We start from the raw sequence: 15,918 nt of genomic DNA on the forward strand, positions 1-15,918 counted from the left end.
ATCAAAAAAAAACACCATGGCTATAAATGCAAACAATTGTGACTCAGAGCAAGTTTGGTTATTATTTACATGCCTTCAGTGACATGATTGTTTGAACTGTTGAATATTGATCTCAGACTGTGCAGGGGGTGTCATTATTTATTATAATGCAGAGCATTATGGGCTCTTCATGATTAAATAGATAGGCAGTAAGGATGATGAGACTGTGCTGTCCTCTGCATTTCAGAAGACCTGGGGTTTGTATTCATGACAGGCAGTAAAGGGAATAGGATATTAGTTTTTTTATTTTTTATTTTGTGCAATAATGACCCAGGCTACACAAGTGTACCTTGTGAAGCAGTTTTAGGAACAGTTTGTGTAGTTAGGGCTGCTTTGTATTATGGTGTACTCACCTGAAGGTGCTGTGAACAGCCATCTCAAGGTACACCTGAAACTCTACTAGTGCAGATAGACAGACAGAGTTGGAAACAGAAATCTAGAAATGAAAGCCAACATATATTTGCTATGCTTTCATTTTGTATTTGTACTTAATTATATAGGTTTTCAATGGTAAAACTTCTTGGTCAGGAACGAAACCCATGTTTATTGCATTGCGGTCTATGGGAAATTAGTTCTCACTTTAGGAACTCTCACTTTATGAACTAGGCTTCGGAACCAATTAGTTTGTAAAGTCGGGAACTACCTGTACTTCTGTTTCCATCCTGAGCTCTGTGGTGTAGCTTCCAGTCATCAGTTCTAACAAGACTCATTTTCCTCACTTTTGCTCTATTTGAAACAAAATTTTAAATAAAGTGTCACTGTAGCAGTATAGAACTGGCATGTATCTGTGCAGACACTTGCCATTTTACAATGACTGGTTCCTCACAGTTGATCTGATAGGAGGCACATTGTCATTATCACAACCTCGTTATTGGTGAACGCAGAATCCGCTGCTAGGGCCTGTCCCTGTCTTTGAGGTTCTCTCCACTGCCGAAGAGGAGGACATTGAATTTAAAGGACAAATAAATGCAATGTTGTTTTCTTACCAAGTACAATGCATTTTTAATATTAGAGAAGCAAATGTTTAGTGTTTTGTAGTACGGGCACACCATTCACCATCACTACAAATGATTGTAGTGGTTATGATTTAAGACGTCTTTTGGTTTCATCACCCCCTTTTCTGTCAAACCACTTTCAAGCCATTAGACAAAACCATGGCTCTTCTGGTACCAAAGGCCTCCGGGCCCATCAGTCAGATGAGGAGTAAGTTTCACATCTGCATTATCTAGACAAAGTGTCCACACTTGGCACAGAGTAGGCTGCAATTGCCGTCCAACTATGAATTTGAAATAATGCATAAGTAAAACTTTTTTTTCTCAGTATAGTGGCTGGGATTTGAGTGCTGGCAGCGTAATATTTTTTCTTGTTAAGGCTTGAAAACATTATATCACAAAATGGGAGAAGTCATCCATAGACTAATACACAATATGGGTTATTGTGCTTAGCATGCCTTGTAAACAGTGTCGATGTTCCATGTGCCATCAGCTAGAACTAAACTCTTTGCTTGCAATCTATTTAAAAAAGGAACGATCAATGTTTATAATATTTAACTGATGACATCCTACCTTTATAGCAGGAAACATGGTGTATATTGGAGTGTGATTTCACCAAGATAATCTGTGACACTGTTACATCTATATATACCACTGCTAAAAAAAAAGATTTTGGGGAAAAATGTAATGTGTATATATAATTGGTAAAATTACAACCTAACTAGCCGAGTTGGAAAAATTATCCAACTTATTCTAGTTTATTATTTTGCATGTATTCTTTAAATGATATTTTCAATTGTTCACTGTTTAGCGACTAAACCCCACAAAATACAAAGTAGCGTTTAGAGAGGAATATGTTTTTTGGCCAGGTGTGCATATTTGTACATTTTCATGGTTATGCACTAAAGTGAGTATTCAAATTATATTTTGTAATTTAAAGTCAAAATAGTTAAAATGAATAATGCCATGGACAGGTGTGTGGAAAGTACAAAAACAATAGAAACACATCTCAGAAACTATGTAAATTAACATGATATAATTAGCGAGTCTGCAAAACATCACAGCTAAGATGGTTCTCATGAAAAGCTATTTTTTCTTATGGTTTCATTTAGTAGAGTAGAGTATTTCACAACCGAGGCAAATAAATGAACCTAGTTTAGTAATAATAGCAGAAAAACGAAAAACACACACAAAACAAAAACACTGATATTGAGTGTGTACGAGACTAGCTTATAGTAAATGAGATTGACTCCAAAAGAATATATCTTGACAGGTCTGCAAAGTGCCTAAATACATCTTGCACATCATTGCAGTTTATTAGCATGATCAAGCACTTTCTATCTCCCAAGAGAAGGAAAGTTGACCATTTCTTCAGCGTACAAGACCTGAACTAACCAGAGACTACATTTCATCTATGTGCTCGGACAAATCAATGTGCTCCTTCATTCAGACGCAAGTGATGTCTTACATTTATTGTTCGTGTTTGGGGTTGGAGTCTTCTTATTTTCTGTTTGAAATATAATATTTATTGAGCACAGTGCATCAAGCAAGCAAACACGACAAAAGTAATGAGCAATCAGGTGCTGGAGTTACAATATGTAGTTTTATATACACATAACAATAACAAAATGAGCAAAAATAAGAAGACAAAAGGAAGACAAAAAGAGGAATATTATTATTTTTTAAACAGTAATTGTAGTTTTTTTGGGGGGGGGGCGGGGAGTTGTAATATATGCTAATCAAGCTAAGAACGCACTTCTGCTTTCTATTTGACAAAGCCCAATACATTGATTATGATTACACAATAAATCACCATCTGTTTATAACAGCTGCATTGATCTATTACTAGGCAACTATCAGGGTTATTCACAAAAGTGAGACATCCAAGTGAATGCAAAGTGAATTTCAAATACGCTTTCAGTTTAGTTTGAAAACTCACTTTAGTAAATAACCCTGTCTGTGTTCAAAATTGCTTATAATTTGATTGCATATAATTGTTGCAAAAGATATGCATTTCCTAACAGAGATAGAATCCTAAACTATGAAAAACTTAGAAACATACTTTTTGGTAACTGCAGAACTTAGCTCTGCAACTAATAAAAAAAGGTCCACCATTTGTCTGCCCAGAATGGGCAAGTGCAGAATTAGTTGTTGGGAAGAACAAGCTATTTAGAGCAGCAGGAAGGGGTTAACCACTGCACGCATATGCTGCAGACATTGCAATGTGTCCTACAGTGCTGTGTGCAGTCCACAGCTATTATGTAGATCATAGACATGTCTGTAAAACTGAAATGTTTTACTTTTTGAGCTCTGTTTTACAGAAAGGACTTCTGTATTATTATTATTATTACTATTGCCATTTATATAGCGCAAATAGATTCCGTAGCGCTTTCCAATATTACAAGAGGGGGGGCTTTAACTATAAATAGGACTATTACAAAAACGATAGGTTGAAGAGCACCCTGCTCAAACGAGCTTACAGTCTATTTTATTGCTTCCTCAATTGCCCCTCCCCCCACCCCCATCATTTGCTATAAAAATAATAATTGTTTTTTTAACTTAATTTTACTCCAGCGCCGAGTCTCCCATGGCACTGCCAGCTGCTCTGTCTCATGCAACGCCATCCAGTTCTTAAGCATGAAGCCAAGATAGATGCCAATCCAAAGCTTTATGCAGAAGTACATTGGAAACGAATGCACATGCGGAGCAAGTGCTGTGTGCACATTTAAATGGTTTACATAGGAAAGTGTTAAATTCAATGCTTTGCTATGAGCTTCCATATTACGTAACATAGTTTTACTTAGTTTGTGCGGCACAGTTTCTAAAAAAAAAAAAAACGACAATGTTTTACCATTGCAGGGTTAAAACTAAAATACCACTACTCCCAGACCATGTCATTGAGATGAATTTGTCTGGGTGAATTTAGTGGTCCATAGATTTTTATTTTACCTTTCTTGCCTATACATGCCCAAAAGACACAAGAAAATAGAATATTTTTTTAACAGATACATTTATTCTGTTAATATGAGATATCAGTCACATTTCAAAGAAATAAAACATTTGCCACAACTTTTTTTTGAAAAATGCAGTAAGGTCATTTTATGATGTATGCAGCTTACAACCCCAATGACTAGGGGGTTCCTCATTTGCTCTGAGAAAACTGAAGTTGATAAAGTGTTGCTTCTTGTATAGGCAGATTGTCATAGGAATACGAGTTTTGTATTGAGGCAGCTGAATTTTACAATGTAGCTTCTACTAAAACAACTACTATTCTTTGCTCCCTGAATTCACCAAGAATAATGGAATTTTCTTCTAGTCAAACTGAAGCACAGAAAAAAGCTTGTCAGATTAGTAACATATATTTTTACATGTGGTAAACTATCAAATATATGGAGCACAGGAAAGCACGCACAGTTTAACAGAGGAAAACATTTACCAAAAATGAGATTAGGTGAACAACGCGTACATCGCAATGAATGATTAATAGAAGACTGGCAAGTTATTAGCTGTTATGAGTGGTCACACTGAGCTAATGATGTGTGTCGGAGGCAGATTGGGATTAGCAGGGAACCATAAATAGTTGTAATTTGACTAATCCATGTGTATGGACTACAAATGATTTAAAGCATCAAATAATAGTATTGCTTTGTGCATTGCAATGTGCAGCATAAGACAAAGAAATATGAAAAAAAAATCCAGAGATGTGAGAAGACTTGGGCCCTAACGTGTGCTAAAAGTAAGAATAAATCTTAATAATTTCCATATATAATAAAAAAATGTTTACAAATGTTTTTAAAAAAAATAGCAACTTACACCACCTAATATTGTATCACCCTCTTTAAGAGTTTTTAATTTGTTTAAAAGGATTTAATCACACTAATCGAGGTACTGTGTATAGTTTCAATAGGAACTGTAAATTATGAGCCACAATTAAACAAATAGCTTATCTAGTGAATTGCTCGCCTGTTTTGACCTGTAGTTTTGTCAATTCTCTGTAATTTCAGTTTAATTAATAATATCCAAAGATTAAAAAGGCGTGAAGTGATGGGGGCGTGGCCGACTGCCGAGAGAAACAGACGTGAATGTGTGGAGCTCCGTACCGGCATAGACTAAAGTAAGCACTTACCCGACAACCGGCTCCCGAATTCGGCCACACACACACGCCACCCGCACAGAGACACAAATGGGGCGAAAAAATAAAAAAGTCGCCAGCCAGAGACACCCAAAATGTCCGACATTAGGCTATCATTTTCAAGGCCTACTCCACAGGCAGCCGCCAAGATGGCGGCCGCAGTCAGTAGCGAGGAGGAGGATTCCCAAAATGAAAGGGAAAGCCTTACTTCACCCACAGCAGAGTCTGAACCCCCATGCCCTGACACAGAATCAGAGGCAGAATCATCCCCTGTCACAAAAAGAGACATTAGGGACCTCTTACAAGAAATGAGAGAGGTGTGGAAGGCTGATATACTAAGCACACAGAAAGAGGTGGGGGACATCCAGCAAAGGCTCACAGCACTGGAAACTAGAGAAAGAGCAAGGGACCAGCAGACACAAAACTACCAAGACACAATGCTGACCCTCTCCTCACAGGTCCAGAAACTCACTCGGACTATTACCACAATGGAAACTCGACACAGAAGGCGGAATATACGCCTCAGGGGGATACCGGACAATATAGAAGGAGAGCAATTACTACCCTACATCCACCGCCTATTGACTACAATGGGCCTTAAAGGAGGCACTGATCCCACAGCCATAGTATCAGCATTTCGTATCCGGAAGGCTGCAACGGCTCCCGAAAACGCAACCAGAGACACTATAGTGGTCACAAAGGACATGGTGACCCGCTCCGCAATTATGTCCCGTTCAAGAGACCTGGGCACTGTGCAAATGGAAGGCAGCACGGTGGCCCTTTATGGGGACTTACCATTCGCAGTACTTGCGGAACGGAGGCAGCTAGCACAAGCGGCCAAACAGCTACGAGACGCTGGAGTCAGATACAGGTGGGGAGCAGATGGATCCCTGGAGGTACCACGGGGAAACCAGACGCTCACCCTGACATCTAAAGACGACCAAAAGGAATTCCTTTGCCAGCTGCACCTCCCAGATCCTGACGGGCCAGACTCCAAAGAAAGAGACACAGTGTTGCAGCGTACTCCCAATAGTAATCTGGGTCCGGTGAAACATATGTACATATCGAAATTGACCAAGAGACGTTCTCAAACCTCACCACACAGTAGCTGCACGCATGCCCTCGGACCCCGCATGGATGACCAGCTGGGGCGCAAATAGCGCAAGAGCCGACACCGCCTGAACACTCACCTAATCTCCACTTAAACTTTTTCAAATGCATCCCCAACAGCTGTTTGTTATTATTATTATAATCTGACGTTAAATGTAGACTTAGTCATGTCGACATCCGTTATACTATAGCACAGAAAATTTTGAGTTGTTGTTGTAATTTTACTGATGCTTAAATCTTACTATCACCTGTATATTATGGCAAAGCTATACCATGAATATCCAAATTCTAATAAAAACATAAATTGAAAAAAAAAAAAAAAAGGTCTGCGATGTGGTGAGTGAATCTTTGAAGAAGATTAAGGAAGAAGTGAAAGTTCATGTGTGAACATCAAGAGCCGATTAGATGTCTGACAACCAAATACTTTGTGCCTTTTTCCATCCCATAACCTCTGAGCTGAATTCCTGGGAATTATTTTGTGTATGCAATTTCCCAGGTTTATTTCTAAATTACCTAGAAAAGAAATGCACCACTTGTCCCATCTCTCATTTGTTATAGCAGAATTAACAAAAGTAATGTTTGTTTCACAAGAGGAATAAGACATTTTTGGATATTTCCACTGTGTAAGAGGTGCCCTGGAATTGTTACCAAATTTTGTTTTTCTTTTTCAAAATCAGTTAAAATTACACATGTTCAAAACCAAAAAATAAAATAAAAAAAAGGCGTGAAGTAAGCTTAACCTGAGGACAAAAACCTTGCAGAGATGACCCAAGGTGCTAACTATCTTTCCAGACACTACTCAAAAGTAGGCCTTCAGTGCTTGCAATAGGTGCTGGTTACCCTTTTAACCCCTTAAGGACCAAACTTCTGGAATAAAAGGGAATCATGACGTGTCAAACATGTCATGTGTCCTTAAGGGGTTAAAGGCCAAGTGACATTTGAAAAAAAGTGTGGAAATGTAATATTATAGTCAAATTGAAACAAAACTAGCTATCCACAGTTTTGTGGATGACAGGGTATAATTTAAATTCGTAATAAAATGTAATCTATATAGAGTGTTTTACACTCGTGAAAACACCAAACACACACATTAAAATGTATATATTTTTGACATTTACTTCCTGGCTTGTGCATTTGGGTTCACACACACAGACATGTACATTCCTACAATGCTCTTGAATTAATCCCAGAATGCTTAGCATTGCAGCAACACTAAAAGCACAGAAATGTAAACAAACTTCAATTTAAACCATTTTCATGAACACAATTCCACAAACTTTGACTAATACACTGTGCATGTAATATTATTTGCCTACAAAGTGGCACTGTGTCATTTCTGTACCACAGGTATATATATATATATATATATATATATATATATATATATATATATATATATATATATATATATATATATATATATATATATATATATATATATACACAAATGGTTGGTTTTGTGTATAAATCAGAACTTCCTCATTTTTATCTCTCTATTTCTAAATGCCTTTTGCCACCCGAGACATGATGCTTTTTTTGCCTATTACAAAGCACTGTGGAAAAAAATTGATGCCAACTGAAATAAAGTTCTCCAGTCCCCTAAAGCACTTCTGGAGCTTGCTAAAGTGCTGTAAGAGACTACCTTTATTTTCCTGGGGGCTCACTTTATAAAAGGGCATTTTTCAAAAGAAATCTGCACTTTTATAAATACACTTAGTAACACCTCTTGGTTGTCAAGCAGACAGCCAGGAAGGTTTCCTTCCTCATCTGCTTTGAACTGTGGTTCAAAGCGGAAGTCAATGCTTCTCATAGAGAAACATTGGTTTCAATGCCACTAATTTTATAGATAATGCACCATGTGTCCCTATACGTGTATATGAGAAGCATCTGATTGGACACGTTATGAGTATTGATGAATTCACTGAAGGAGTGGAGTTGCAGTGAGAAAACTCTTCCAGTCCTGGGACTGTTTTTGATTTGTTTGTTTGTTTGTTTGTTTTAATTAGTCTGTTCCATTAAATTACCACATGTCAATAGGCAAGCTTATAATTAATAAGTTTAGTCAATGAATTGGTACACAAAATTATACAATGAAGGCAGTGATGCTGAGACGAAGTAAACCTTAAAAATTCCTTTCTTCATTTACTCCCCATGTATGGGTTAAAACCAATTCAGCAACGTACAGCATTAAGAACTTGAGATTCACCAATGTAACAGCCTAGTTCAAGTGTTGAAGAAAGGAACGTGTAGACAGACTGCTGTTACATTGGCGAATCGCAAGCTCTTCATGCTTTATGCAAGCTCTTCATGCTATATATAGATGATGAAAAAGGATTATTGAAAGGTTTACTTGGGCTCGCTGCCTTGTACATTTTGGTGTATTTGAGTGGAAGGGCCGCCATTAGCTGCAGTGATTGAGAGACGGGGGATCATCTGTACTTAAAGGTACTAACAAGAATTCCATAATGTCGACTTGATTGCGAATTTCCTCAACATTTTGCAAAGGAGACCATGTGGCTATCAAGAGTTCATTTACTGGTACACATAATCCTTGAAAAAAATGTGAACTGATAAACTCTGTGGATTATGGACAATCGGCCAGCGGAGGTACTGTTGCGAAACGATCTGGGGCCACTCAACTCCGCTTACACACCTACCGAACCAACCACAGCCAATCCGCTTACCACCCGTGCCCAAACCCGGTCCACCGAAAGTCCACCGGTCAGGGAGACCCAGGTAAGACACACTGACCCTTTCCCCAAAACTGTAGCGATGACGACCATAGGCTGGGATACCCCAGAAGAGTTCGGAAGAGAGACTAGAGCCGACCTATCCCTACACAAGTATAGACTTAAGGCAGCGACTGGGCAACCGGGATTAGAGGGGGAACAGTATATCTGGGAACAAGTTAGGTTGTATAGGGTGTCAGAAGGGAATGTTCTGATCTTAGCAAAATGATCACATTTAAGGACTGCATAACCCAAATTGCCTGTAATTTGTACTAAGGGTGACTAAATATGCCAAGTTGCATTGAATTTTTAGTTAACAGGGTTATTCATTATTATGTGAACTGTTGGCAATTTAAAGTGATTTTTTTTTTTTTACATTTTATGCCACACTTGCTGAATAGGAAAATTTCTTCAAAGCAGATATATTTGTGCTAAAAAAAATTACATTTCTTTTTAATACTCAACAATACACACTCTTGTAAAGTGCACTAAAATATGTGTAATTTTTCTAGGATAATCTGTATCAAAATGCAATTCTAACAGCAAATGAGCTCAACTCGAGGAATTCCATATTCTAACTGGCTGCTGGCTGTACATGACGTCTATTGTTACTGACAATAGAGAGCTTAAATTATATAGTTTAGCTTAACATATAACAATAACATATAACATATAACATATAACAATAACTAAAATAATAGTTTTAAAAAATAGTGGATTAAAAATTGTAATGGACTTCTTATGAGCTGTTTCCATAACGAAAAAAACTCATGTCTTCAAAATGTAGCATAGACTGCATTTAATATGTCTTGATTACATCTAATTAATATTTATTTGTTGTGCAAATTGTAATAAAGTGATTTATATACAAATGAAATGCTTAGGTGATACAGCTACTTAAAGCAATACTGTCCCTTTTAGTTTACTAATTTTTTTAAATGAATGATAAATTCTCAGACTGGATACTTGTGGCTGTTTGCAATATCAGCAAAATAAGACTTTTTCAAAAAATAAAATGCATGGTTTGTGCTCAGATTACATTTTAACAATCTCAGCTCACTCTTTAAGAAAATTAAAGGGTCACTCCAAGCACCTTCACCGCTTCATTGATTTGAAGTGGTCATGGTGCCTGGAGTCTGTATGTTCAGTGTTTTGCTTTGAAACACTGCACATACAGGGATTAGAGGGAATTGATAGTCCCGAAGTATTTGATTCCAAGACCGAGTTTTGCATGGTTCTGGAGGAGAACGCACCTCTAGTAGCTGTTGGGAGTAGAACCTCTAGAACCTCTAGAGGTGTATTTAACCCTACAATGTTAAAAAAAATGTAAACAAAAGTTTCTACAAAACTGCAATGTTTTTCATTGCGGGGTTTAAAATCATTAAGATGAAGCGGTCCAAGTGACATGAGTGGTCCTTTAACACTGTCTGACCTCCCTCTCTGGCAAGTGGAAGTGAGGTCAACCAACAAGGATCGGGCTTCATGGAGAACATGGTCTTGGCTCTGGAATAGAAGTAAGGTTTAGCATTTTTCTTTTAAGTTGGGGTTGGGGCTCACCACTTCAGAAAGGGTTACTCTAAAAACTAGTGTTTTATGAAATTACCCACGTACACATGAATTACCCACATACAACTAACTATATAAAATTCTTGAGAATTACAAAACACATAGAAAGGTTTGAAGTGAAAGATACACATTTAATCCTCAAGGAATCTGTATTTTACTATGATCTTAAAACTGCATACTTTGCTTGACAAAACAGAGCAAGCAGTCTTTGGAAAACTAGAATGGTTAACTACAAATAGATGAATAGGTCCACATTCTAACACCAACTTGGGCCGAAATTGCTGAGGAAACGTGCAGCCAAAGAAACATTGACTGGTTCGCCTATAATCCTCGCAATACAGAATGCGTGTCAGCTCTGCGCCTTCAATCTATACATCCACTAACACAATACTAGTACAAATACACATGTCTGCTGCTCGCTCATTACAAATAAACAAGGAAGCATGTGCGTATCGTAGAGCAATCTATAGATTTATTTAGTGTAACATATATAGTTCTCTTATTATATAATAATTTCTATATTAACATTATTTCAAACAAATGTAGTGTTTGTGTTTTGTTTTATCTGTATGTAAAATATCATCACTTCCAGCATATAAATAATTCAGGCACTACAAACCTACTACGTCATACTGACTATGGAGTACAAAGAGAGATACATGACAGCCGTCATATGAGAATAATAGAGATAATTCTGAAAAACAATGTTGATTACTGACCATAAGATAGTTATGTTTTTCACACATAAACTGTATTGCAATTCTATTAAATCGTGAACACCTGTTAAATTCAGCCAAATATATATATATATATATATATATATATATATATATATATATATATGCGCATGCTAGATAAGCATTTATCTACGGCCAAAATAAAGACGGCCTGTGCTACTCCTTTATCGAATGGTAACACATTAAGGGGCTCATCCGCTAAACACTGCAGTGAATTGAAAACAGAATTGCAAACGTAAGGCTAAACTAATTAAACTGTCACTAAAGCGGAGCTGGAGAACTTTTCCAAATTGGCTATTGTTGCTTATATTTTTAATTCATTACAGTTCTGAATAAACCTGTAAATATTGAGTTTTTAAAAAATTTGATTATGGCAGATCTGTTATGGGTATTTCAAATTTGCAAATAGCTACGTTATATCGTAACTTGATGTTTATGACAATCTTTTTCAGCAGTTCAGCAACTATCCTGGACCTGTTTTATCTGCTATGCACAACGTGTCAGTCTATTTCTACATTCACCAAATGGGAATCCAATGGTATAGATTGCTTCCTGACACTAATTTTAGAGCTAGGTGTCAACATTTATACTATATCTGCTTAATAGCTCTGATTCATATAAACAGCTATTTCTTTTTTACCTGCCAATTGCTAGAATAGGCTCCATTTGGCAGGAACTGAGGGCCAGTGGTGTCAGCAAGAATTACTTACGAAATAACAAATTATAATGGAATTGGACATTTTAGGCAAAAATTGCAAATTCTTAAAATTCTTGATTCCGGATCAGAGTTTGTACATTTTAGTCTAAATTTTGCAATCTGATGTTTCCATTCACAACAACGTGAAGTTTAACAATGAAACCCCTAAATTGTAGGCATAAATTGACAGTTTGTTTCAATCTATTGAAAAGTATGCCCGTTGGCATGGGGTACATTTCAGGTTGCCCCGAGTAAACGTCAGCATGGTTTTAATTTTATAAATAGTTTCTTACCAATTAATAGGAGACAATAATGGTACTATGGGTCGCTTGTTAACCCCTTTAAGACCAATGACAAAATAATCCTGTCATAACAAAGCTACCAATGGAATGTCCCACTCATTTAAAGGGGCCAGTACTGTATGGAGCTGAAATTGCTAACTCAGAAGGACATTCCAGTTGAAATGTCATTGGTCCTTCAGGTGTTCAATTTAAGAATAAAAGGTTGTCATTTGGAAGAGTAACCCCCCCACCCCCCGAAAAAAAGTTAATTAAAAAGTGGTTAAACACTAGTCTGATGTACAGCCCTTTTACAATGTGGGACATACACAATTTGACCACACGTACATATATGAGTGTGTAGTTTTAAAATAATGGTGTTAACAAGATCAACCCTGGCTCACCTTCCACCCTGCGGAGCTGTTGCTGTCCCCCTTGTCCTTGAAGTAGGGTACAGAGCGGACCATCCAGTCATAGATTTGGGACAGGGTAAGCCTCTTGTCCTGGGAGCTCTCAATTGCCCTGGTGATGAGGTCGGCATAGGACATGTTGCCCCATGCATTCCTTCGGGACGAACACTTCCTCTGTTGCTGCCCGGCCGCTGCGCTCAGGGATCCTGCTGCCCCAGCCAATGTAGCCTGCGCCAGGTCCGCACCACAAACCGGAGTGGCAACTACTGTCATGGTCCCCGCTTCACCCCCAGTAACCAGCACCACTGTGCCTCTCTCTCCAGGCTCTCCGGCTCCAGACGCGGAAGCTGTTGACACCTCTTCTTCATCATCCTCTTCCTCCGGGATCATGGAAGACGAGTCCCCAGTGTCACCGCTTCTAGGCTTAGCCGGGCTGTCCTGCGAGTCCGGTCTCTGCATGGGCCATGTGCAAGAGCGGGGCCGGCTCTGAGGCTCAAAGTCCGGGTCAATATCCAGATCCCCCATTGGGGACACCGAGGAGGAGGGGGAGGCTTCAGCCATAATGTCAGACCCCTCCAACCTCAAGCACCCAAAAATGTCAGAAACGGTATACCCTGTGCTGTGAAACAAAAATCCACAAATTAACGTGAACGCAGAAAACAAAATGAAGAATTAAAAATAAAATACAATACACTTCAGTGGGTGCACATACCCAGCTATGCACTAAATCCCACGCTGCACCCAATGAATTATGGTACGGTCTATTAGTGTACACAGTGTGAACCCCCAGCACTGAGCCCACTTGCAGCACATACGGAAATCGTGCCCCTGGCCCCAGTGGAAGATATATTCAGACTGGTCCCATGCCTGTTTAAAGTGCCCAGCTCTCCACAGAGGGCATGGGATATACAGCGTTCACAGACAACCAGCAGCAGATAAAAGACATCCATGCAACTCCACTCACTGCATATAGAGAGGTCAATCCTTTGCCCTGGTCTCAGAGGGGACCTTCACAGAGCTCCCTTTATACACAGAGCTCCCCCTGCTCACTCTGGATTTTTTTTTGTTTTTTTTAAAAGGACACTGCTTGTGCAGAAAGGGCTGAAAATGCAAGTTCACATGTGGTCATGAAATCCCCCATCCAGCAGAGTTAAAATACCATCCCAACAGGATTTAAAGGTCCATTCCTCGCCTAAAAATGAACTCTTCGCAAAAATCCAGGTCTCTAGATTTGTGAATAATCTGTGATATCCCAGTCTGCAGAGAGGTCCTGTCTGTATCTGTGATCAGGCACTAAGCACATAACCTCCTTGCTCCTGCTGTAGCCATCTTGACAATCCCCCCACACCTCATTCAGGTCCCTTTTCTTTTTCCTGTTGCAATGGTGAAGAAGCAGCAGCCAGCCGAAGCAGTGTAAATAAATCCCCCAGAATGGAGACAAGCTGTAGCCTTTAAAGCCCCCCCTTTGGCTGTCCGGACAGAGAAAGCTGCCAACAAGAAGGTGCATTAACAGCATCAATGTGTGGAGAGGGTGGATGGGAGCAAAATGCCCTTTTCTCTGTGCATTATTTCTCTTCCTGCTGGTCTCTTTGCAGCAGGCTGGAAAGTGACAGAGCTGAGAGATGTTGGCTTTTACCAGGAGCTTGTCACACTGCACAGCACTGCTGAGAGCCTCATTCCTCCTCCTGACAACCAGCTACAGTAACACTGAGAGGCACACGCAGGGGGACACAACCTAACAGCACAAAGACACTGCCCACTGGGAGGAGGCAGCCCTGGGAGGTGGATCACACTGGCACTCTTTCATTGCTGCAATACCATCACACCCCCGCTGCTCCTTTACTGCTTAACCTTTTACTGTCCTTATCTCACTAAGCAACTAACTCATAACAAGAGCAGTTCATTGTTTAACCTCTTAACCCCTTAAGGACTGAGCCAAATGTACACGTTGTGAACAAAACAAAACGTAAACAAAACCTGGCATTTGCGCTAGATGTCTGTCCAACCGTAATTCACCTCTTTCATATTAAATTCACCCCCCTCCTCCTTATTATATATAATTTTATTCAGGGGAAACAGGGCTTTCATTTAATATCAAATATTTAGCTATGAAACATAATTTAATATGAAAAAAATGGGAGAAAATAAGAAATGTTGTTATTTTTTAGTTCTACATGACATTTTAACAGTCAATGTCATAATACTGTTTGCTTTTACTGCAATAAAATACACATATTTGTATTCAGCAAAGTCTCACGTGTAAAACAGTACCCCCTATGTACAGGTTTTATGGTGTTTGGGGAAGTTACAGGGTCAAATATAGCGTGTTACATTTGAAATTGACTGTATAGTAGCCCAGGAATTAAATTTACACCCATAATGGCATACCATTTGCAATAGTAGACAACCCAAGGTATTGCAAATGGGGTATGTCCAGTCTTTTTTAGTAGCCATTTGGTCACAAACACTGGCCAACGTTAGCGTTAGTATTTGTTTGTGTGTGAAAAATGCAAAAAAACGCTAATTTTGGCCAGTGTTTGTGACTAAGTGGCTACTAAAAAAGACTGGACATATCCCATTTGCAATACCCTGGGTTGTCTACTATTGCAAATGATATGCCATCATAGGGGTAATTTTCATTCTTGGGCTACCATAGGGTCACAAAGGCAACGTAAGCAATCTGGCGAATTTTAATGTGAAAAAAATGAAACACAAGCCTTATATTTAACGCTGTAACTTTTGAAAACACCATAAAACCTGTACATGAGGGTTACTGTTGTACTCGGGAGACTTCGTTGAATACAAATTTTTGTGTTTCAAAACAGTAAAAAGTATTGCAGCAATAATATTGTCCGTGTAAGTGCTGTTTGTGCATGAAAAATGCAAAAAACGTCACTTTTACTGGCGATATCATCGTTGTAATACATTTTACTGTTTGAAACACTAATATTTGTGTTCAGCGAAGTCTCCCGAGTAAAACAGTACCCCCCATGTACAGGTTTTATGGTGTCTTGGAAAGTTATAGGGTTAAATATAGTGCTAGCAAATTAAATTCCCTATACTTTCGGCATGGATTGTCAGGCAGGTCCCGCTAATTGTAATTAATTAGGATACCTAATTATGTAAAAATATTACATAAATATATGTGTAGAATTAATATATGTATATATATATATATATACATATGTGTATATATACGTATATATATATATATAATTTTTTTTAATA

The 15,918-nt window shown here is 38.5% G+C and overlaps 1 protein-coding gene across 1 annotated transcript in view; it reads right to left on the reverse strand.

Annotated features, from left to right (window-relative positions):
• FOXO3 (forkhead box O3) overlaps window positions 1–14,419 on the reverse strand; it is a 124,537-nt gene extending 110,118 nt beyond the window's left edge. Inside the window, exon 1 of the mRNA XM_063443530.1 lies at window positions 12,685–14,419. Coding sequence (XP_063299600.1) covers window positions 12,685–13,251 — 567 coding nt within the window. The 5' untranslated portion in view covers window positions 13,252–14,419. The remainder of the gene's footprint in view (window positions 1–12,684) is intronic.
• Between the last annotated feature and the right edge of the window lie 1,499 nt (window positions 14,420–15,918).

The sequence above is a fragment of the Pelobates fuscus genome, chromosome 2, assembly GCF_036172605.1.
Source record: "Pelobates fuscus isolate aPelFus1 chromosome 2, aPelFus1.pri, whole genome shotgun sequence".
NCBI lineage: Eukaryota > Metazoa > Chordata > Amphibia > Anura > Pelobatidae > Pelobates > Pelobates fuscus.